General features: G+C 33.3%; 2 protein-coding genes across 3 annotated transcripts in view; both read right to left on the bottom strand.

The window, feature by feature from the left end:
- Nucleotides 1–24,732, bottom strand: part of LOC114327982 (cathepsin L-like proteinase) — a 98,443-nt gene that overhangs the window by 25,166 nt on the left and 48,545 nt on the right. The window lies entirely within an intron of this gene.
- Nucleotides 1,975–19,195, bottom strand: LOC126880036 (cathepsin L-like proteinase). Its single transcript, XM_050643631.1, has 5 exons — nucleotides 19,051–19,195; nucleotides 12,153–12,243; nucleotides 9,804–10,139; nucleotides 4,102–4,390; nucleotides 1,975–2,288 (listed from the first exon to the last, which is right to left on the bottom strand). The coding sequence occupies exons 2-5, from the start codon at nucleotides 12,231–12,233 to the stop codon at nucleotides 2,020–2,022; spliced, it is 975 nt and encodes a 324-aa protein (XP_050499588.1). The 5' UTR covers nucleotides 12,234–12,243; nucleotides 19,051–19,195; the 3' UTR covers nucleotides 1,975–2,019.

Below are 24,732 nucleotides of genomic sequence, written 5' to 3'. Positions count from 1 at the left end.
AATAAATTGTTAATAATTAAAAAACGGACGCGAACTCTAGGCAGGAAACAGGTAGGTTTTCTTCCTATAGGTCTCCAATAACTAAAAAACTAGTCAGCTACCTGGATCTTTCAGTGTCCTGAGAAAATCCTTATTACCCTGTACTATGAGTTCTATTTCTTGCCCATCAATACTGATGTTTTGGTTGGGTATCAGATTTGTCATTATTTTTGTTTTCGAGATGAATATAAAGGCATAGGCGCAAACTGTCGCCTGTCAAAATGTTCAATGTGCTTTAAATTTATTAATTTTTTCAAATCGTGAGAAAACTATAAGTATTTTTGAAATATTTAAACGCAGAATGAAAGGCTGCATTATTACCGAGGGCCGAAAGTCCCTTAGAATAATCAAAAAGTTTTTTTGAATGAGATAGGTATTTAAAATTAAAAGCCGCACTAAATTTTCTCTTATTTTTCACCCCTGTAACTTATTAAAATAAACATTATAGAAGTTTTCAGGTTTTCAGCATAACAACGTAATCTTCCATTCTGCGTTTAAATTTTTCAAAATTACATATTAGTTTTCTCATGATTGGAAAACAATGAATACATTTAAAACACATTGAACATTTTGATAGGCGACATTTTGCGCCTATCCCCTTAAACCTACATTTTCTGTACCAACAACGAGTTCCTGTACCATCTCTCTTGCCATTTCTAGATCCTCAGCTATTATGACTATATCATCGGCGAAACCTAAGTTGCTTAAATATTTTCCATCCATTTATATTCTCTTTATTAGCCAATCCAAATTCTTAAAAGTAGGTACACCTAGAAATAGTACTATCGGAGGATGGAGGGAGACAGATTTAAATCAAAACGAATCCGTAGATTTTCTTATTTTGCTAATGCCATACTCTGTATTAGAGTACACAGACTCGATTCATACGGGTTGGCTGAACCGTATATTGGAATATTTTCCTAACGGTGCCTTTTGGTATTGTCATACCTGGGTTAAACAGAGAACTTGAATCGAGTCGAAATTCATTTCTCTTAAAAGTATGTTACAGGTATATAAAGTGTGTTACAGGTTCATAAATTTTATCGACTGTTCAGAGAACTATCTCAGAGTTTGCTGAACTTCAATGGACTGGTTATGTAGTAGATATGGGTGATGCTGAGAAGAGCTTTGGATACTAAATTTTGAACAGAAGATAAAATCTCACGTAAAAGATAGGATATCTAAGTGCTAACTTGCATAATATTCTGAACGTCAAAACTTTAATACTCATGTTGTTCTGAAGCTATTTTCTTGTGGCATTTTTATAATCAAGTATATTCAAATGGGAAATAAGCCACAATTTTACCTAAAAATGATTTTATTAACGTTTCGACGCCCAAGTCGGGTGTCGTTGTCAAAATTCAAAATAATACTAAATAAACAAAAATGTTGTTGCTTCGAAATTAATTATAAAATACAAAAATTACTTGGGCGTCGAAACGTTAATAAAATCATTTTTAGGTAAAATTGTGGCTTATTTCCCATTTGAATATACTTGACTTTAATACTAGTACGGAGGACTGCCTAAGTTAAAGATAGAAATTACAAAAGACTGAGGCACAATTTGGATGTAAGTGTGATTGGCATAAAAAACTATCAACTATGTCCCAATCTTGTTGACGCCTTTCTTCCATGCGAATTTCATCGGTCTTTGCTTCTAAATTAATTTTTGATAGTCCGTTTTTCTTCGTTAATCCCAAATTGCTACACCAATGGCGTCAAATATATCTTCTCTATCTTATTATACCTTCTCATTTATCTACTACTCCAAACTACTACAATCTGTTGAGTATTCTGCGATATTTGATATCATTTTTGGTATGTTTTAAACCGGTTCCAGTAGATAAATTCCTAGATATTTTAACTGTGATTCTGTTATATACTTTTGTTGTTGACGTTATTTTACTTCTATAATATAATATTAAAAATACAAAGTATTTTTCAGAAATATTTATTTAATTTTAAATTACTAGTACACCTTTACAAAACAGGATAACTTGCCATAAGAGCCACCCCACACAAATTTTCACCTCTCTCCAACCTGAAGAAACCTTCTTCACCCCAACTCTTGCCCCACGAGTTCTTGATAACCCAGTAAGGTTTGTTGTTTTCTTCACCATAACCGACCACCAGAATTCCGTGGTCCAAGAGATATCTTTCAGCTTTGCATTTTTTGTTGTCATAAATACCACCAGAATAAAACTGGATTGGATCAGCGAAAATAGCTGCAGAAATTGGACCAATAGCACCTAAAATTAAAGAAGAATGTTGTTAATTGAATTGGTCGTCGTATACAGGGTAATTGTTTAGTGTAATGAAACTCAGTACATCCGTTATAATAATAGATAACAATAAAAGTTAGTACCAAAAATTGTAGGCAATTTTAAGGTTCACATTACAGAATTAGTTAGAACTCTGCATTTTATTTTATACACGAAATCTTCTTTACTTCTATTACAACAATATTAGTTTTTTTATATTATGCAGAGTATTTACCAACTTTCCAAGTTATTACCAATTATCTATGAAAATCTAAACGAGTTCATAATCAACTCCATGTATAATTAAAAAAAAGCACAATAACAATGATCTATTGCTGCCATATTTTTAAATTGATTGTCATAATTTTCAAAATTGATAGATTTTGTTAATTTTCTTTATATCGAATACAGAGTGAGTCAAATCGCAATGTAAAAACATATCTGTTTTTACAGTATTTTCTGAGTAATTTTAAATAGAACATCCTATATTTTATGTCAATATCGAAAGTACCATAACCATACTTCAATTTTTATTGAATATTCCCTATGTCTAAATTTTTTAGATTTTGAGATATTTTCTTTTTTCAAAGCAGATTAATTATTAATTAGGTGTTTAAATTTTTACAAATTTTAAGTAAGCCATGACTGAATTGTCTAAAACTGAACCACGATTTAATGGTATTTCCAACTTTTATTTTAGTTTTGCGTCTTCTAATTCTTTAGCTCTTATTTCTTCCATTTAATTTTTATTTGATGTTATATGTTCTATGGTTCCTTTCATCTTTGTTTGTTAAGTTTTTTCCTCGTCTATACCTTTCTCTTAATAATGTTCACGCCAGTCCTTCAATATTATTGTTATATCTGTGTTTATTTGGTTACGTTTTTCTCTTACTCCTCTTTGTTATAATTCAGTACTTTCTCCCAGAAAATTCTATTGTTGTCTATAATTTTTGTTTAGCGAATCACCGGACATATTTTAATTCCCTTTCTCTATTTCCTACGTTTTCGTTATTTTGGGATTGTTTTTTGCTATTCCTCTCTTGTTCTATTATATTTTTCTAAGATTCCAACTTTACTTCCTCCTGTAGTCCTGTATGTATATATTCTACAATTCCGTCTTTTTATTTAATGTTTTAATTGAGACATATTATCTGTTTAAAATGTTTCTGGGTATTTGTTTTTTATCCCATATTTCTTCCATTCACATTCCCCTTTTCTTTCTTTCTGTCATTTTGAATTCTCTACTAATTTATTTTTGATACATTTTTTGCTTTCGCTCATTTTTTTTATTTTTGATTGCTGTTTTGTTTTGTGTCTTTAACGATTTTCGCCACATCATCTCTACCATTACCAGTACATGACGTACTCCGATTTTCCCCTTATTTTCAGTTCAAATTTATTTTATATACCCATTTTTTTTTCATTCCTTGCGTATATACAACACAACCACCTATTATGGGTTTTGCTTCTCTGCCTTCTGCTACGAGTGAATACTTACCTATCTTGTAGTGCTTACTGGGTAAAGTAGTCCCTACTAATAGATTACTTGTCCGGCAAAATCTAAACAATTTAATTCCGTTTCTTTTACATCTCTTCAACATGTTTTCCCATGCACCCAAGTCTTTTGCTTTCTGATTTGCCTATCATACGTTTCAATCTCCACCAACGCTACTATTTTACTACATTTCGTAAAATATCTCATGCCATTGTAAAGTTTTTGGAAAATTGCTGCTTCTGGTACTCAGTTGTTCCGTTAAAGTATATATACTACATTACTTATTTAACAATAGTCTTAACTTACCAACAGCTTGTTTTAAAGCTTCTTCATTAGCTTCTAGCTCTTTGTAACCTTGAATTTGAACTACAGTCTTGCTAGCACTTCGTGTGCAATATTGTCTTACGGCTTTGTAGGGATAGTCAGACTCGGATTCTATTCCCAAATCCTGAATGTACTTAAAAGCATTAGTCATAAGGCCACCATCATGGCAATTGCCATCGCCGTATCCTCCGGAACAATCCAGAAGTTCTTGTTCACTGAGAGGAACTGATTGACCATTTACGATGTAGTTTTGTCCTTCAACGGCACCAGTCTAAAAAAAAAACAGAATATAAATTGAATAACTTAATTTCTTGCGATCAATACAATAAAGGAATCATTCCTTATTTGTTTTTTATACCCAATAACCTCTTCCAATATGGACTATTACTATAATGAACAGCTTGTTGGACAAGAAAAAGCAGAGACGATGGACATGGTAAAGTCCACAGAAAACACAACCAAAAACCAAATTGACTGCATAATTAGTAACAAAAGACAAACCGTCAGATATGCCGGTTTTCAACTGATTTTATACAGCTCATATAATGCTCCCTGGCTGTAAAAGTTGGACAATGGACTCTGAAACAGAAAAAAAAAGAATAGATGCTGAGAATTCCATTGGTACAAAAAGTTACTAGCACTGAGGTACTTCGGCGCATCAACAAACAAAAAGAAATACTAAACGTAATCAAAGAAACAAAAATACGATACTTGGGTCATGTGTTAATGAGGTGAAAGATATGAATTACTTACAATTATATTGGAAGGTAGAGTACAGGGCAAAAGATCAGTAGGAAGACTCCAGAACCCGTGGCTGAAAGACCTGAGAAGATGGTTTGACCGCTGATCCGCAGAAATTTTTCGTCCAGCGGTTTCCAAAGCTTTAATTGCCATTTGGATGGCCAACCTTCGAAAGAAGACGGCGCACTAAGAAGAATAAATTTAAAGGAGTAAAGATAGAGTCGCAAACTAACGACATTCAGACCAAGGAAAGATAAGCAAAAAAGAACGATCTATAGAAAGGTAGGATGGTTTGATAATAAATAATAAAGACGAGTAAAAACCGCTAACAAAAACACAAAACTGAAAACTTTGACTACAAACAAAAGTGGCTTTATCTAGGATAATAGATATAAAAGCAGCTAATGATAATGATTAAATTTAATATCGCTTTCTTCCAGTGTATTATAATATGAACCCTCTGTATAAATAATAATTTAAATAAGATTATTAACTTTTAGGGTACTGAACAGATATAAAAACAATAGTTTATAGTTTTCTTTCACATGTTTATTATGCGTGAACTTGAACTATATTTGTTATGATTTAGATCGGTATAAAAACATGCTGAGCAATCAGTATGGGGACATAGACAGATAATTATTATTGTAGTCAGTATTTAAGTAATGTGAAGGTAGGTCGTTACTGTTATATGTAAACACATTGTTATGGTTAGTCGTTGATGGAGGTGATTGTAAGTATAATGTATCTGAACCAAAAAAGAGAGTTTTAATTAATAAATTAATATGGACCAGAAAGGCGTTAACATCACACTATTTATGACATGGCGCTCCTGAAAATTAATTAGGAGAATCTTCTGAAAATGGGCAACAAAAATTAGAAATACCGACGGCGAAAATGGAAGATGGACCAGGACCCAGGAACCGGACAGGAAACCCAGTGGAAAAAGACACAAGTGTTAAAATGTAAGTAAGAAATTTAGTCTATCTTTATTGAAAATGCTTCCCTCGTTTTTTATGTATACATTTTATTATTGAACATTGAATATTTATCTTTGCTGATTTTTGAATAATTTATGACGTATCGATTTTTTTTAGAATATCTATGAATTTTGAAACACAAAGTGATTTTTGAATTGAATATTTTTATCGAAGTTTATTATATGTGCTATTATTGAATTTTTATTGAATTTTGAATTTTTATTGAATTTATTTGAAAAATCTATCCGGTTTCGATTTTTAGTACGGTTATTTTTGAATATTTTATGGAATATCGAATTTTTTTCCAAAAATTTCTATCGAATTTTGAGATATAAACTTATTTTGAATATTTTTATCCAACTTTTGCATATGCTATTATTAAATTTTTATTGAATGTTTGTCGAATATGTATAGAATTATTGAATTTTTATTAGCCAGTTGTTTTATTATTGATATTTATTGAGTAAATTTAGTACATTTTCATCGATTTTGTGTTAAATTTTGTATGATATGAATCTGAATTAATAATTTTTTGTGTGATAAATGATATTTTTTTAATGAATAATGATTAGTGATGACATACGTTGATATAAGAGCTTTAAGATAAACATTGCTATAAGTAAGAGATATATTTTTAACAAACCGACCTGATGAGTCGAGATAATGAATTTGGAAAAGAACTATATAGATAAAAAGAAGAACTAACAATATTATAAGTTGAATATTATGAGGAAATTTGAGACAATAAGAAACCCACTGCTTTTGTCAAATTAGGAAGGTACTAAGTGAATTATAGAAGCTTGAAAGCTTATTAGAGACCCACTCTGTGTTTTGAAGGATACCTATTTTATTCATGATTATTCGTGAATAAACAACGGCCTCAAAGCAAGGGATTGAGGTTGTGATATTTTTAGAAGAATCTGAACCGCATAAAATACCTATTTTATGTTTAGAGTTAACTATACCACCTCAATGGTGCGTACAGATCAGGGCGAAAATTCGGGTTAATATTGGCGGAGAACTAAGACATCCGAGTGAAACCTCTTTTATTAAGGTAAAACGAAGGTATCGGAGCTAGTATATGAAGTGATGATTATGATGTTATATGAAATGATATATGAGATAAATGATATATGATTGTTATATGAAATATGTATATGAAGATGAATTATGTACACGGTAGAAGTGTTATTATGTGGAGAAAAATGAAGAAATATATAGTTGTAGTACCAGACAAGAAAAAGATTAGAAAAAAAAAGATAATTTTTAGTATAATATGTGGGAAAAATGAAAGAAGACACATAAAAATTGCAAGAAAAGAAGCAAAATTAAGAAGATATTAAGCAAATAATTAGGTAATCATTGAATTATGTCTAAGAATTAAAGTTGTAAATTTTTTTTCTCTAAAGTAACGTAAATTATATATGAATTCAGGTTAAATTTTTGCGGAAAATGGAAGTATTTGAATCAATGATAGACAATATCTTACAATAGTGTTAGTAGATAGTAAGCAAAGGGACACAAAAAGTGAAGTTCTTAGAGAGATTAATCTTTATTATAGGTACAAGAGGGTTATTAGAAGTTTTTAGAGACATATTAGAAGTTTTTAGAGAGATTACATTTTTATTATAGGTACATTATTTTAAAGTTATTAAGGCGTATATAAATAAATCAAAAGAAGACTGAAATAGGAATTATTAATAAAGTAAAGGTTACATTTTTATTAACTGATTCGAGTAATATTAGCTTAGCTTAGGACTTATTAGTTAGATACGAGATTTTTATAATTATTTAGGTAAATTAGATTATTCCCCTGCTTATATGAGATGCTTATAGGCACTAAAAGACTATGATAAAAATCCGGATAAGATTAGTCACTGTTTTTATGTGGACACTGTTTTTTTTTGTGAATGGAGAAAAGACTAAAAGGCAAGACGGAACAGAAAGTGAATTAGTGATAATATACCCTATTCCACGAACATACGCCTGTTTTGGATTAATTCGACAACGAATATTTTACTGTGCAAAATAAGAAGAACGAAAGTAAATTGCAAATTACATTGTTGTTTATTGGAATAATTATTAGCGCCATTTACTTTCGTACTTCTTATGCTGTACAGTAAAATATTCGTTGTCGAAGTAATCCAAAACAGGCGTATGTTTGTGGAATGGCCCATAATAAACAATTTTTTAGTATTAGAAAAAACCGGTTTAGAACAGGAAAAAGAATATACAGGTTTAGGGTATTAGGGTAGTTAGGAAATTTAATTTTTGAAAATAGTATTCGTAAACATTTTGTAAAAGGGAAAGAGGAATATATCGTCAGATATTCTTCTTCTCTTCTTAGGACTTTCTTAAAAAAAACCGGCAGAGATGTATTATAATATGAACCATCTGTATAAATCATAATTTAAATAAGATTATTAACCTTTAGGGTATTGGACAGATATAAAAACAATAGTTTATAGTTTTGTTTCACATGTTTATTATGCGTGAACTTGAACTATATTTTTTATGATTCAGATCGGTAAAAAAACATGCTGAGCAATCAGTATGGGGACATAGACAGATAATTATTATTGTATTCAGTATTTAAGTAATGTGAAGGTAGGTCGTTACTGTTATATGTAAACACATTGTTATGGTTAGTCGTTGATGGAGGTGATTGTAAATATAATGTATTTGAACCAAGAAAGAGAGTTTTAATTAATATGGACCAGAAAGGCGTTAATATCACACTATTTATGACACCAGCCTTCATTTTAAATTCCAATCTTAAAAAATTTATAAATTACTTATATTTAATTTATCAAAAATGAGTAACCATTTTCAATTTCATTGCAAAACGAAAATACAGCCGCATCATATTTCAGTCTAATCAGAGAATGCAGCAAGCATCTCTACCAGATTCGAAACTTATTAATGTCTCATCAGGAGGCACATATGCTGCTCTCTCTGATCCAACCAAAACAAACCCCGGAGTGCAGTCACGGATTGCAACGAACGAAATGGCATAGATGCCCTAGCGGCAACTGCTAACAAAAGACTAAGTTTTCAATCTAATGGCACATAAAACAACATAATGTTATTCTACATCCCACCAGACTAAAAACAATGGGAACCTTCTCTGGTTACACCTCCGAGGCTTCTACAATTTGCAAGCCATAACGGATGCTGAGACTAAGGAACATAAGGGAATTTTACAATTTATAATTCACGTCCCATCTGCTCAGCGCGGTAAAGTTCCAACGAGAATGGTTCCCTTCGTACTCCAATCAGAGAAAACATCTACATCAAAAATGAATAACCATTTTCAATTTCGTTGCAAAACGAAAATACAGCCGCATCATATTTTAGTCTAATCAGAGAGTGCAGCAAATACCCCTACCGGTTTCGAAACTTATTAGTCTCTCATCAGGAGGCACATATGCTGCTCTCTCTGATTCAACCAAAACAAACCCCGGCGTGCAGTCACGGATTGCAACGAACGAAATGGCATAGATGCTCTAGAGGCAACTGCTAACAAAAGACTAAGTTTTCAATCTAATGGCACATAACAAAGGGAACCATTCTGGTTGGAACTTTACCGCGCTGAGCATATGGGACGTGAATTATAAATTGTAAAATTCCCTCATCTTCCTTAGTCTCAGCATCCGTTATGGCTTGCAAATTGTAGAAGCCTCGGAGGTGTAACCAGAGAAGGTTCCCATTGTTTTTAGTCTGGTGGGGTGTAGAATAACATTAGGTTGTTTTATGTGCCATTAGATTGAAAACTCTGGTCTTTTATTTATATTTACTTTATACTAAATATCATCTAATTATTCAGGATCACTTCAACACATATACTACTGATGTAGGTGATGATAAATTAGTTAAATTATAAATCGGAAAAAAGAACGAAATATTAGATGAAACGTCAGGCAAGATTTTGAGTTAACTAACTTTTTATAAGTGACAACTTACAGCACTGAAAGCCCAGCAGGATCCACACTTTCCTTGATCTTTCACCTCCAATACAGCACCTTTTTGCCTCCAGTCAATAGCGTCTGGAACTTCATCATTTAGATTGGGAACATGAAGGCTTTTCTCGATGTTGGGCATGTTCTTAGTTTGCAGAATCAACTTGGCTTTGAACTCTTCTGGAGTCATGTCAGCGAACTGGTTGACACCCATTGTGTAACTTTCAAGTCCTTGTTCGTATTTTGCGTTGTGTTCGTTGATAAGTTTCAGATTAGATTGGAAAACTGAGAAGCGGACTCTTTCTTCGATTGGATTTTTGTAAACTTTGCCATGTTTGACCTGCAATAAATTTAGGAATTATGATATGTATATAAACATTTATTTTTTACTCTGGATACTTGTTACCCAATACTTTTTATAACTAAACAATACAAAATTTTTCAGTTGGAACCGTTATTCATATCGCCAAGCACACATGGTTTTCGAGGTTAATTTGAACTGATACTAAAGCTCCGGCTTCATTGTGTTGGGGTCGCTTGATGGTACGATTCGAATTAAGAGTAGGTTGACTCTCATACTGTAGAGTATAATACTTCACTTTTTCCTTTTCATGGTGTTTTGTCGCAGTGAAGTGAAGAAGAATGACATGGCATGATAGATTTTATATATAGAGGTATTGGTTATCTAGACTAGATATTTGTATATCTATATACATATAAATGAGAATAAAACAAAAGATATGGAGTGCACAAAATCGAATCAACATGAGAATCTGAAGGTAGAAAACCTGCGAATATGCCTCCGCTTTTCCTAACCTGGGCTCAATAATAAATGACAACAACACCAGTCAAGAAATATAAGCACGGATTCTTAACGGTAGTAAGTGCTTTTATGCATAAAATACTTAATGAATGAAAAGTAAGTTACTGAACCGTGGGTTTAAGCATACAGTCTACAAAATAGTAAGTAAACCAGTGGTCACATATGGATGTGAAACGTAGACCTTCTCAACCACTGATGAAAATCAACTGAGAATATTTGAGCGCAAAATACTAAGGAAGATATTTGGATCAACCCATTGCAGCGATGATTCGTGGAGATTTAGAGCGCACATATTGTTAGATTTGTAAAGTCACAAAAACTAAACTGGCTTAGTAACTTGGAAAGAATACTAGATAATCGAGCTGTAAAAGTAATCCATAGATGGAAGCCCCAAGGACATAGAACAAGAGAAAGGCCCCATAAAAGATGGATAGACTACGTAGAGGGGGATCTTAAAACCGTAACATCAGCCAGTGGCGAAGGAAAGTATTCGATAGAGCAGACCCACATAACAATGATGTTCTCATCATGTTCACAGCATATATGTACTACCAACATTTGTCGGAGTATATTCTTTTTAGTAGGTATATGCGTAGTACAAGCATAGCATGTACCTTAAAAACATTCTAAATTTCATGTTCTTTGCAAATGTCCTTTTAATGATTTGTGCAATTACTTTTTATAAAATAATTTTCACCCCGGAGAAGGGGCGGTATCCACCCTCAGGGTAAAGGCGCAAGGTGGCACCATGTCACCTTTGTTTCTTGAGGTATCCTCTAACCACTGACCAATTTTCGTGAAAATCGATGAAGGTTCACCGAAATTGAAGGTTTTCGTTGATTTTTACCTTCAGTGACTGCACTATACAAAATAAATTGCAATTTGCTGATCTAAATGCGCGTATTTTGGGAGCTCATAAATTACTAAATGATATGTAGTCGCCAAATAATTAATTTAATGTAGTTTAAGTACAACGCTCTCTTAAGGCGGAAAGATGGGGTAGTTTTCTTGCGAAGGGGTTGTAGCTCAATAATCGAAATGCACTTGATTTAATAGTTTATTCTTAGAGTATATAAGCTATAGGAATTATATCAGCAATACGATATATTTGAAGTTTTCTCAGCATTTTTCTCTTAAGTTAAATCAATTAAAGGGTTGTTTGGGGGTGAAGGGGATGAGCTCAAAAATCAAAACTATATCATTTCAAGAGCTCATAAATAGCTCGTAATTCTGCTGCAAAAATCGATTCAATATTCCCATTTTTATGTAGTGGGGGGGGGGGGGGGGCTGACTCAGCCACCCCCAATAAAATATTAAATTCCTGCTCAGTGGAACGAGCTCAAAATTTTTAATTTGCGGAATATGAGAGCTCATAAATAGCTCATAAATCAGGGCTATTTGTTTTTTAATTTTTGCAAGTGGGGGGTGGGGCAGCTCAACACGGGTTAAAAAAACTATAGTTATCACTGCGCCAAGGAAGTGTTCTAATAGATGAAAATATAGATACAACTCTATATTTCTTTGACTTACTTTGAAGTTCTCCCAATGTTGTTTAAGTGATAAAGCACTGACGCTCAAAATGATGGCTGCGAATGCAATTAATATTTTCATTTTGATTATTCTAAAACAAAAAAAAATCAATGAAAGAAATATGATAGAAATAAAGTGCACTATAGTCAAATCAATTTTTTTCGGTCCAAATTATCAGTAGTAATTGCACAAGAGCTCTAAAATTCTATATTAATTTTAGAGATCGAGTTCAATTTGTTGCGATTATTTCAAGAATAAAACTGTTCAAAACCAAAATTTTATTGTAATTTATTTATGTAAGTACAAATTAGTACAATTAAACACACAGCTGTTATACGACGGGCAACTATCAAAAATTATCAGTTTAATTTAGATTTCTGTAGCTTTCTATTGGTCAGAATCTCCTATGAATGAAATAATCAGTAGTAATTGCACAAGAGCTCTAAAATTCTATATTAATTTTAGAGATCGAGTGAAATTTGTTGCGATTATTTCATAAATAAAACTGTTCAAAACCAAAATTTTATTGTAATTTATTTATGTAAGTACAAATTAGTACAATTAAACCAACAGTTGTTATAAATATTAATTTGACGGTTAAAAGTCATTACTTTTATAATTTTTAAAACATTAATTGTCATTAATGTCACTGAATGTATTTTTTCGTAGCAACGAAGGGCATCTGACGTAATATACTTGACGACGGGAAATTATCAAAAATTATCGATTTAATTTAGATTTCTGTAGCTTTCTATTGGTCAGAATCACCTATGAATGAAATAATCGATGAAATTTTATTAAACGGCATAAGATATGTGTCAGATGTATTCGTTTAATAGATAACAATTTTTTTAATAAATAGCTTATATCTCAGTAACGGGACATATAAACATGTTTCATCATGGATCTACAATCCATAGTGGGACTTGGTCTATTCTGATTCTGATCTATGGCTTTCGTAAATTTACCACTCGTAAGTCGTCTTCCACCTTGTAGTGATGTTGATTATAGTTACATTCGATTATTCGTTACAAATCGTTACTTTTGTATAAAGTAATCATTTAGAGTATTAGTTACTTTGATTACTATGATTACTTTTGTATTTGAGTACCTGTAATCATATCGAGAATCGTATTTCTCAGTAGGTAGGTATTTTGTAACAACGACCTTCACCGATCTGTTTAAGGGATAAAAATGATTTGATTACTATGATTACTTTTGTTACTTTTGTATTTGAGTACCGGTAATCATATTGAGAATCGTATTTCTCAGTAGTTAGTTATTTTGTATTTTGTATAGGTATAGATATAGATCTAGATAAAAATATAGGGCTCCCGCATTCGATCTTTGTTAATGACATACATTACATATTTTACCTCCATTATACCTCCATCTTTTTCATCTTCTATCTTCTCCTCACCCTCACAGTGTGAGGCTCTGAGGCTCACACCCTTAAAACGCTTCATACCGATAACGATATTCGATAATACTCGTAAGATACCGGTCCCGTTCTTTACTCGCTGGGATACGATTGGTAGAAAGTAATCGCAAGTCTACTGGTTGTAGACACAATAGTCGTTACTCGCTGTGATACGATTGGTACGAAGTAATCAGAGTAATCAAAGTATATAAAATAGTGGTTACTCGCTCTGATAAGATTGGTACTAAGTAATCAGAGTAATCAAAGTAACGATTTGCCTCTCTGTATAGTAATCGTTACTTTCGGTACTCGTAAGTAATGAGTACTTTGTAACGAATAGATACTTTTTCAACATCTCTACCACTTAATCCTGAAATCATGCTCTGGACCTGCCCGTTCTCCTCACTCCAACCGGTCTTTGATTATAGACGTATTTTGATGGCTCCATCTAATTCATTATCTCAGTGATCTAGCCTCCGCAGAATTTTTATACCCCAGGCTGTGGATGAAAAAACGTGATATAATTCAGGAATTTTTGAAACCTATCAGGTGTTGTAAAGGACGATGCCAGGAATAACTTCTACTAAAATGTAACCAAAAATATTGTGCGCTTTTTTTTAATTGCGATTTTCATTTGTTAAATTTGCAATTTTTATTCATTTTTAATTTTGTAGCTTAGGATATTGATTTTAGAGAAAAACTTTTAAATAGAAAGTTGTAGTAAATTGAAAAACCTACAATTTGAGCTATGGTAAGTTTAATTTCGTTAATTGGTTATTGCAAAACAGCCTGCGAAATATCCAAAATGGCCGTTTTTTACAATTGCATTATTTATTGTACAAATAATTTTTTTTTATTTTTTAAAGCTTTAAAACGAACATCTTTCAATTCCAAACATAAAAAAAATTGTAAAGCCAGATTAGCGAATTTGTTGCTTAGATATTATAAATTGTTTATCCCAAGAGGTAAAATGTCGAAGGCTATAACTTTTTGAAAAAAAATCGTAGAAAGTTGATGAAACATCCAATTTCCTTCGAAAGAGTTATGTTTTCATATTCTGATGTAAATAAATGCGTAAAACCTTTTTAAACCTCTAATTTTTGGATTTGAAAATAAGGGGGCAAATTTCGTTATAAACATTTAGAGCTGAAGCGGCCCTATACATCCTATGAGTTTTTAACTTACATATTATTGTTGCTGAAGATGAAACGAAGGTTTATAAAAAAATAAAAAATTTCTACGACCAACTGAAGCCGAGATAATTTTTGGGTTTGCAAATAAGGGGGCAAATTTCGTTATAAACATTTAGAGCTGAAGCGGCCCTGTATATCCTATGAGTTTTTAACATACAGATTATTATTGCTAAAGACGAAACGAAGATTCATAAAAAAATTAAAATTTTCTACAACCAACTGAAGCCGAGATAATTGTTTTTTTTTTCTTAAATCATAGTGCCTTTATTTATAACAATTAAGAAATTATTTTACAGTCATTGACTAAAGAAAGACTTATACTATCTTAAAATAAAAATTATTATAAAATATAATTATATTTAATTATTAAAAATTATTTTTTAAATCGGTGCTTTTGCAAGCGGCCGAATTTTGCAAATCGCCCGGCTTGCTTCAAATCCGCGCGCTCGGAAAATTTTTACGTAACTTGTGTTAAATGACAGAAAACAATTTAATAATATTACCATTATAATATACAGTCTATTTACCACTGTATTTGTTTTTCTTTATAAACTTTTATATGTGAAATCCAAAAAAAATAGTCACTACAAGAAGAAAAAGTTTTATGTATATTATAGTAAGAAGTAACATTATTATTATTATTAATTATTTATATGGGAAATAAGCCACAATTAAAATGAAAAAAATAATTTTATTAACGTTTCGACGCCCAAATCGGGTGCCGTTGTCAAAATACAAAATATTACTAAAATAAACTAAAGTGTTGTTGCTAAGCAAAAAAAATTCTTCTAATAATTTATTTAATTTCACTCATTTATATTGGCAATTCAGACATATATTATACATTTTAAAGTAGAAGACTTTAAAATGATATTGCCAATATTTATGAGTTGCGTTCCTGGGACGACTTACTGAAAGATAGTTCATTCGATTACATGAAATTAACCCCAACTCAAGAATATCCGTCATAAAAAATTATAGCATGTGATATGTCTTTAAAAAGACAACCAAATGCAACGACAGTAAAATTCTCGCGTTAGAGACTTCATAGTAAATCACAAGGGAAAACCAGGAAAAAACCTTGTGATACTATCCCGACATCGTAAGTATTTGGTCTTACATTAATTTACTCTCAAAAAATAATACCAAATTCTGACTTGTAACATGTTTAAATTATAAATATTATTAATAATACTAGATATATAAGTAATACTAAAATATAAAATATGTACTAGCTCGATATTATTGACTTACTAATCTTGGTATTTTCTTTCTATTGACTTCCTCTTTCAGTATGGGTAACCACATCCTACTGCATTCTACCGAGGAATTTGCGACACAATTGGTTTCATTTAGCATAATTAGAGCCGCTTCTTTGATTTTTCTCTTTATTATTATTATATTTATATAACAATGAAAAAATTAAAAATATAGTTATATATTTCATATATATGTATCATTTTTGTATTATTATTTCTTCAGAAATGAAATTTTACATATAAAAGTATATCAAGAAAAACAAATACAGTGGTAAATAGATTGTATATTATAACGGTAATATTATTAAATTGTTTTCTGTCAAAATTTAATACAAGTTACGTGAAAATTTTCCAACCGCGCGGATTTGAAGCGAGCCGGGCGATTTGCAAAATTCGGCCGCTCGCAAAAGCACCGATTTTAAAAATAATTTTTAATAATTAAATTTAATTATATTTTATAATAATTTTTATTTTAAGATAATATAAGTCTTTCTTTAGTCAATGACTGTAAAATAATTTCTTAATTGTTATAAATAAAGGCACTACAACTTAAGAAAAAAAAAAACAATTATCTCGGCTTCAGTTGGTTGTAGAAAATTTTTATTTTTTTATAAATCTTCGTTTTGTCTTCAGCAACAATAATCTGTAAGTTAGAAACTCCTAGGATGTACAGGGCCGCTACAGCTCTAAATGTTTATAACGAAATTTGCCCCCTTATTTGCAAACCCAAAAATTATCTCGGCTTCAGTTGGTCGTAGAAATTTTTAATTTTTTTTTAAATCTTTGTTTCATCTTTAGCAACAATAATCTGTAAGTTAAAAACTCGTAGGATGTACAGGGCCACTTCAGCTCTAAATGTTTATAACGAAATTTGCCCCCTTATTTTCAAACCCAAAAATTAGAGGTTTAAAAATGTTTTACGCATTTATTTACGTCAGAATATGAAAATATAAATCTTTCGAAGGAGATTGGATGTTTCACTAACTTTCTACGATTTTTTGTCAAAAAGTTATAGCCTTCGACATTTGACCTCTTGTGATAAACAATTTATAATATCTAAGCAACAAATTCGTTAATCTGGCTTTACAATTTTTTTTATGTTTGGAATTGAAAGATCTTCATTTTAAAGCTTTAAAAAATAAAAAAAATTATTTGTGCAATAAATAATGCAATTGTAAAAAACGGCCATTTTGGATCTTTCGCAGGCTGTTTTGCAATAACCAATTAACGAAATTAAAAATCAATAAAAATTGCAAATTTAACAAATGAAAATCGCAATTAAAAAAAAGCGCACAATATTTTTGGATACATTTTAGTAGAAGTTATTCCTGGCATCGTCCTTTACAACACCTGATAGGTTTCAAAAATTCCTGAATTATATCCTGAAATCGACCTATTTTTCACCCACAGCCTGGGGTATTATTTTGATAGACCTACCAATACTAGATTCACTGTAAAGGTGGTAAAGCTCAATATTACAGCACCTAGGTCATAATACAGCCTCCTGTAAACCCTTATAAATATGTCTGAGGATTTTACGTCAAAAAATCCTAAAAGTTGAGGGATTGACAAGAGTAGGTACTGAATATCAATATTTTCATTCTTTTCGTGACTATGGTTGGTATTAAAAGTTGATAATAATCACTTTTTCTAAACCTAAGTTCAAATCTGCAACCTTGGATCCAATAAACAATCATCCGGCCTTGCATATATGTATCGTGAATCTTCATAGCTCATATTCTTCCTATAATTTCTTTATCATATATAATCCTTGTCCTCACTGTCTTGAGCAAATATGATTTGGTCGTCTGCGAAAAGTAGTGAATTTAATATATAGTATTATCTTATACTATAGTTTATTTTTCAACCAGGAGGATTAAACTAAAAAGGCAGATTCACACCCAAGAAAGTCACTAGAAAATTAACCAAATATATCTTCTTTTTTGAATGATCATGTCAGCTCTCAACGGTAATCCATACATATTATATTATACTAATACGTCACTAAAGAGTTCTAAAAATAATTTCATTTTATATAAAAGCAGACTAAAAATCTAAAAATTAAAGGAATACCACAGAAAACACAAAACATCGCCGATATAACTTAATTAACCTACGAAATGTCAATCATGTCAAAATGTGATAAATGTCATTAGTGTCAAAATTTTATATCAGTGGAGTAAACTTGCCTGCGGTTGGACCAATTACAAACAAGCATTACAGCGCGGTAAATTTGAATCACTTCTCTTGGTTTAAAAACAAACCATAGTATGCCCATTGTTCTGCAATTTCTATACTATCTTTTCAAAGCCATACATTTTTTAAAAAGTTTATGTGGCAGATTTAAGGCCATTTGTTGCGCGGATTGTTTTTGTTATTTCATTACAACTTTATTTTTGTATCATTTCTTTATTTACAGTCTTTGCGTTATATTCAACCATTTTTCTCTAAGGTTAATTTTTCTCATTCGTTCTCATAGTTGTTTCCTGGGCACGCTATCGTATGATTTCATCAAGTCGATAAAGATCATATATGTATTATGTTTCAATATTTTCTCTTTGTTCTTTTCTATCATTGTCTCATGACGAAAATATCTAGACATGGTCTAGCATTTCGGAATCCGGCTTGTTCTTCGCCACAATGGTGTTGTTCTATTTTTCTTTGATAACTGTGGAAAAGATTCTTGCTACTGAAGGCATTATACTGATCGCTCTATGGTTACCTTTTGTCACCTTAGTTGAAAACGGAGGACATATAATATACATTCCCCTCCTCTCATCTCCTCTCCTGCTACGATTTTGTTCAACAACACTCCGAAATACTATTTATCTAGAAGATATATTTATGTATTCGTGCAGATCATTAATTATTACAAAATTCCAATTACAGGGAGAAACAAATGCATAGCATATTATATACCAATAGACACGATTTAACAAAAACACAAAATATAAAAATATAAAAAACAATGTAACATAAATATAATACTTCAAACTATTCGTGTATATTTTACAAATATTACTTACCTTAAAGCAACAAACAACAAAATTATATGAAAGTAACTTCAAAACTTATAGATTATTTATAGGCAATTAAATTAATATCTTCTTTAAACTGTTTAAGTGACAAAAACAAGCAGACAATACTACCACTTAAGATTTTGGAAATGATATTGATTAAATTGCCACTAAAATCGTCACTGAGATAAGTCAAGTATATAATTATTTGATTAGTTTCTGTTTCTATGTGTCTTATATCTCACAATATAATAATAATAATAATACCTGCATACCAAGTCACCTAGGGCTCGATAACACGGAAAGAGTCCTACCAGAGCTCAATCCTTTTGATACCGTAGGTATCTGGGATGAGTCAATTTTCCCCTAGGATGGAGTGTGAGCCGTATGGCTAAATCTGGTATAATAATAATAATGAGTTTTGGGGAAATCAACTTTCCACACCAGCTGCTGTTAACAACAATGCTGGCTGGATGGAAGATACAACACACAACTGTCACCTCTACGTCACTGCTAACTACGAACCATTCACGACTGAAGAAGTCTCAAATGTCATCAAAGAGCTTTATAACTGGAAATCTCCTGGACCAGACGGAATTCATTCTGGCTTGAAAAATTTTGGAGTATTCATAAGTGCTTATCAACATTAATTAATCATGTTATTACTAATCCGCAGGAAATACCATAATTTATATCTCAGGGAACTACTTATTTAATACCCAAGGATCAAAATAACACCCAAGATCCATCCAAGTACCGCCCAATTACTTGTCTTCCAACTTTGTATAAATTGGTCACATCCTGTGTAACCCGGCGTATCTACCAACACTGTGCTCTAAACAATATCATAGAGCCTCAACAGAAAGGATGCGCTAAGGGTTCCATGGGTTACAAAGAACAACTTATCATCGACTCAGTCATTTCTAACCAGGCATTCACTGCAAAAAGGAACCTTTTTACTGCTTTTATTGACTATAAAAAGGACTTTGATTCAGTATCGCATGAATGGCTAATAGATATATTGAAAATATACAAAGTCGATGATAACATAGTGACCTTTTTAAGGCATATAATGAGAGGTTGGAAGACTAAAATTCACCTCCAAATACCTGGTGCAAACAATATCGAAACCGAAAATATCTCAATCAACCGGTGTCTGTTTCAAGGAGACTCGTTGAGTCCATTGTGGTTCTGTTTAGCGTTGAACCCCCTTTCCCAGCTATTAAACTCCACTGACTCAGGTTTTAGCATTAAAAACAATAATAGTGTGGTAGCGAAGCTCAATCATCTGTTGTATGTGGATGATTTGAAATGAATGGCTTCCACTCAAGAACACCTAGAAGAGATGCTAAAAACTGTAGAAACATTCTCTAATGATATTAGTATGCAGTTCGGTCTAGACAAGTGCCGTGTTATGAATATAGTCAGAGGAAAGGTACAGCCGGTGGATTCGATATGCAAAATGGCCAGAACATCGAGGCCATGGGCGATAACGATATGTAAAAATATTTTGGAGTAAAGCAGGCGCGGAAAATTGACCATAAGCAAATGAAAACTGAGATAACTACTGAGTTTATAAGAAGTGTAAAACAGCTGTTTCGTTCACAGCTTAACGGATATAGAAAATCTTCAGCGAAAAGTACGAACACACCTCACAAAGGCATACAAACACCACCCTAAAAGTGCAGTAGAACGAACGACATTACCCCGGTATTTAGGAGGAAGAGGACTTGTGGATATAGGTGAGCAATTAGATAAACAGATTGCTAATTTAAGAACTTTGTTTCAGATGCAGGCTGAGACATCTACTCTACACCGCGCAATTTGCGCAGTAGATGACACAACACCGATCAAACTGAGGGAACCAGAAATACGCATAAGCATAAACCACCTTACTAAGGACGAAAAACTGCGCACCTGGATGGGTAAACCTCTGCACGGGCGACATCCCAATGAGGTCAGTCAAGACTATGTCGACAATACAGCGTCGAACTATTGGTTGACATCAGGAAAGATGTTCCCTGAAACGGAAGGTTCATTACTGGCCATTCAGGATCAGGTTATACCAACCAGAAATTACCTGAAATATATCGTCAAAGACCCTCAGGTTCAAAACGACAGATGCCGATATGGATGTCAAGCCCAAGAAACCATACAATATATTACAAAGGGCTGCCAGGCATTTGCTGCAACTGAATACAAGGAACGGCATGACGCAGTGGGAAAAATACTTCATCAAGAGTTAGCTATCAAGCTGAGACTTCTCCAAACGGACCATCTCCCATATTATCAATACATTCCTGAGAGTATGATTGAAAATGGCAACTACAAGCTATACTGGGACCGCAATGTGCTCACAGACCAAACAGTGGCACATAATATACCAGATCTCATACTAGTTAATAAATTAACAAGACAAACAACACTTATTGATGTTGCGATACCTAACAACAATAATCTACGTAGTAAATTTACTGAAAAGATCGCCAAGTATAGAGATCTGGAAATTCAAATACGGAGACAATGGAGAATGCAAAGTACCCAGACAATACCGATTATTATGTCTACTACTGAAGTCATTCCGAAGACCCTCCTCGAAAGCATAAAAAAGCTGGGTCTCAATGAACATCCTTATAAGACCATGCAGAAAGCTGTACTGCTGGCGACGGCCAGAAGTGTACGAAAATTTTTGGGAAATACACCTGCATTTCAAGTCACCTAGGGCTCGATAACGCGGAAAGAGTCCCGCCAGAGCTCAATCATTTTGATACCGTAGGTATCTGGGATAAGTCAATTTTCCCCTTAGAGGGAGTGTGAGCCGTATGGCTAAATCTGGATAATAATAATAATAAGACTTTAACCTGTGGGAGTTTTTTTTCAGTTCTTCTATCAGGCGCGGCCTCCTGCGAATGGGGGATGCTTTCTGGATATTCCTGGCACCAATACCCAGAGGGTAGAAGGGATACTTGCCATGGAACAAAAACTGACACCTGGCAGTAGGTATAAAATGCAAACCCATTAATATGGCGAATAATGATTTATGTTTAGGATCGCTGCCTGGGAATCGCCAGGGCACGTTTGGAGCCGGCGCTGGACGTGACAGCATGCGGGACGTCGGTGGCAGGGTGTTCAAGAGGCGGGTCTCTGTCACACAAACAGCTACATCCCAACAACAACAATCACCATAAGTGAGCCAAACAACAACAAGAGCTCCACTCGCTGAAGGTGCTGCGCTGGAACATCAGCCGGCGCTTACTCAAGCGGGACGACCGAGACAGCTTATGAAATGGACTGTGTCCATGAACGAAAACATCCTGCGCTTTTAATCTAAGGTGACAAACCTCGGTCAAGAAGCAATCGGCTACCGACAACAACTGTATGCCGAATTTTGCACGGAGTACCTAAATATTCAAGTATATGAACAACGAGTAGCAGACCAATACCGGGTGATCATCAGCAATAATCTTATCTCTGAGACTAGACGCGATGTCATCAAAAGCGAAGTCGAAAGTAAGATTAATAACCAATAGCTAGTTGTGGATCAAGTCCCTAACGAAATACATGAGCAGATTCCCGAGCCTGCCATACAAGAAACTCAACCTGAGAACACACATGAGAACAACAACGAGTTGCACGATAGTCTGTTGAACGAAATGGCACGAGCCGTATAAGAGTTTAGTGAAACAAACCCACTTAGTAGACCACCGCTACCAAGAATAAACTCTTGTAAGAAACTAGGTGTGCTGTTACAAATTATGAACACTGAAGTCCTACCCAATTATGTCGTAGAAGCTCAAACATTGGAGTATTTGCATATGATGATCTATTGTGCAGCAACATCTATTGCTAGTGTAATGGGCGTTAAGATCAGAACACGACGGGGTACTAACAACGGAAGGACTGGTGACAGAATTGCACCTTGGGAAAAACGGCTGTAAACAAAAATTGAATCGTTGCGAAGCGATATTGGTCAAATAACAGAATATATTCGAGAAACAACGAGTAGAAAATTAATTAGAATAGCTGAAGGAATAATGCGAAATACTCCGAGACACTCACAGCATGATCCAGAGAACAAAACCGGCTGAACATTGCCTAGACACATTAAAACAAAAACTCTCCGTTTATTCAGGCCGTCTAAGGAGGTACAAAGTCAGTAACAACCGAAAATGCGATAACATACTCTTTGAGCATTCAGAGAAGGCGTTTTATAGGAAACTTAACTCCACTGTAGAAAATGAAAATAAAGTATACCCAAGTCAAGAAGAAATTCATGAGTTTTGGGGAAACCAACTTTCACCGCCAGATACGCATAAGAAGAGATAATCAAACGTGCGAACTAAGCCGCCGCAAAGGACTCAGTTCAGTGGCAGAATTCTTAAAGAACGGACGTATTTGGTACTCCGAGATATTTACCCAGGATATACGGAGTATTTAATACGGGAACTTTTTACCGAAGAGCGGAATAGTTGGCGTAAAGTGATTACGGAATTGTGGCAATCGCCTAATTGTTTTAGAACAAAAAGAAATTGCGAAGTTCATATTGTTTAGTTTTAGTGTTTACAATCATTAACAATATTCGAAAACCCATTAAAAGGTGATAAGAACGTGCAAAAACTAATACGGTAGGAACTGCTTTTAATACGGTGGATAGGAGAACGAGTTCCACGCGGAGGAAGTGACGAGCTCTTTTTACGCTATCGTGTTAAAAGTTTTGTGTACCGGGGGCATGTGAAAAGTTACTGAAATGTCGTCGGATGAACTAACGGATGAAGGCAAAAGAAGGAGAGAGAAAGGAGAGGACGATGAAAGTGACCCATTTAAAAGAAGCCGCAGAGTAGAGCGGTCACCAGAAAAGACGGGAGCTGACAGAAAAATAGACAGGGTGATGAAATTGTTGGAAGATTTAGCATCCGATGTGAAGGATATTAAAAGGGAACAAGGGACTTATGTAGAAGAAATTAGAGCATTGAGGGAAGAAAATAAAAAAATTATGAAAGAAAACGAAGAAATTAAAAAAGAGAATGAGCAAGCAAAAAGAGATGTACGAAATTTAACCAGTAGAGTTGAATATTTAGAGAAAGAAAGCAAAAAAGACAACGTGGTTATAACCGGTGTTAAGATAGATACACAGGACTCAGACATTTTAAAAGAGGTGATGGAAAACCTGATTGAGAAGACCATGAATATAAAAGTGGATATTAAAACAGCTGTAAAATTAGGAGAGGAAAAATGTTTACTGCACTTGGAAACCGCGGACAAGAGGAAGGTAATGCAAAATAAGAAAAAACTAAGAGATTTTAAGGAAGAACGGATTTATATAAATGATGATCTAACAGTAACAGAGATGGAAATGAAGAGCGAATTACGGAAAAAAGCTCAAGAAGCTAGAAGCGAGGGCAAGGCAGTGAAGCTGGGGTTCAGGAAGCTCATAATAGAAGGACAAACTGGGAGATGGAACAGAAAAGACGGAAAGCTGGACCAATCAAGAAACTAGACGAGGCCGCGTGGAGGGGACAAGATGACAAAAAAATCGCTATGAACAAGGATCTGAGAGAACACACGAATGACAAAGAAAGAGGGAAAAAACAGAGAAACAACGAGCCCATTCTTAGAATAGGAACTTGTAACATGAAGAGTACATATGAAGCTGGTGCTTTGAAGCAGATAGTGACAGTATTGAAGCAGTAT

Source organism: Diabrotica virgifera, chromosome 2 (assembly GCF_917563875.1).
Source record: "Diabrotica virgifera virgifera chromosome 2, PGI_DIABVI_V3a".
Classification (NCBI taxonomy): domain Eukaryota; kingdom Metazoa; phylum Arthropoda; class Insecta; order Coleoptera; family Chrysomelidae; genus Diabrotica; species Diabrotica virgifera.
The sequence above is the reverse complement of the archived record's forward strand: the minus strand, read 5'-3'. Positions and strand labels throughout refer to the sequence as shown.

Bases quoted from the DNA above. Each gene is read 5' to 3' on its own strand.
- LOC126880036 (XM_050643631.1), bottom strand. From the start codon at position 12,233: ATGAAAATATTAATTGCATTCGCAGCCATCATTTTGAGCGTCAGTGCT. The intron at 10,140-12,152 runs GTAAGTCAAAGA...AATTTATTGCAG, and splicing joins AACATTGGGAGAACTTCAAA to GTCAAACATGGCAAAGTTTA. The intron at 4,391-9,803 runs GTAAGTTGTCAC...TTTTTTTTTTAG, and splicing joins CCTGCTGGGCTTTCAGTGCT to ACTGGTGCCGTTGAAGGACA.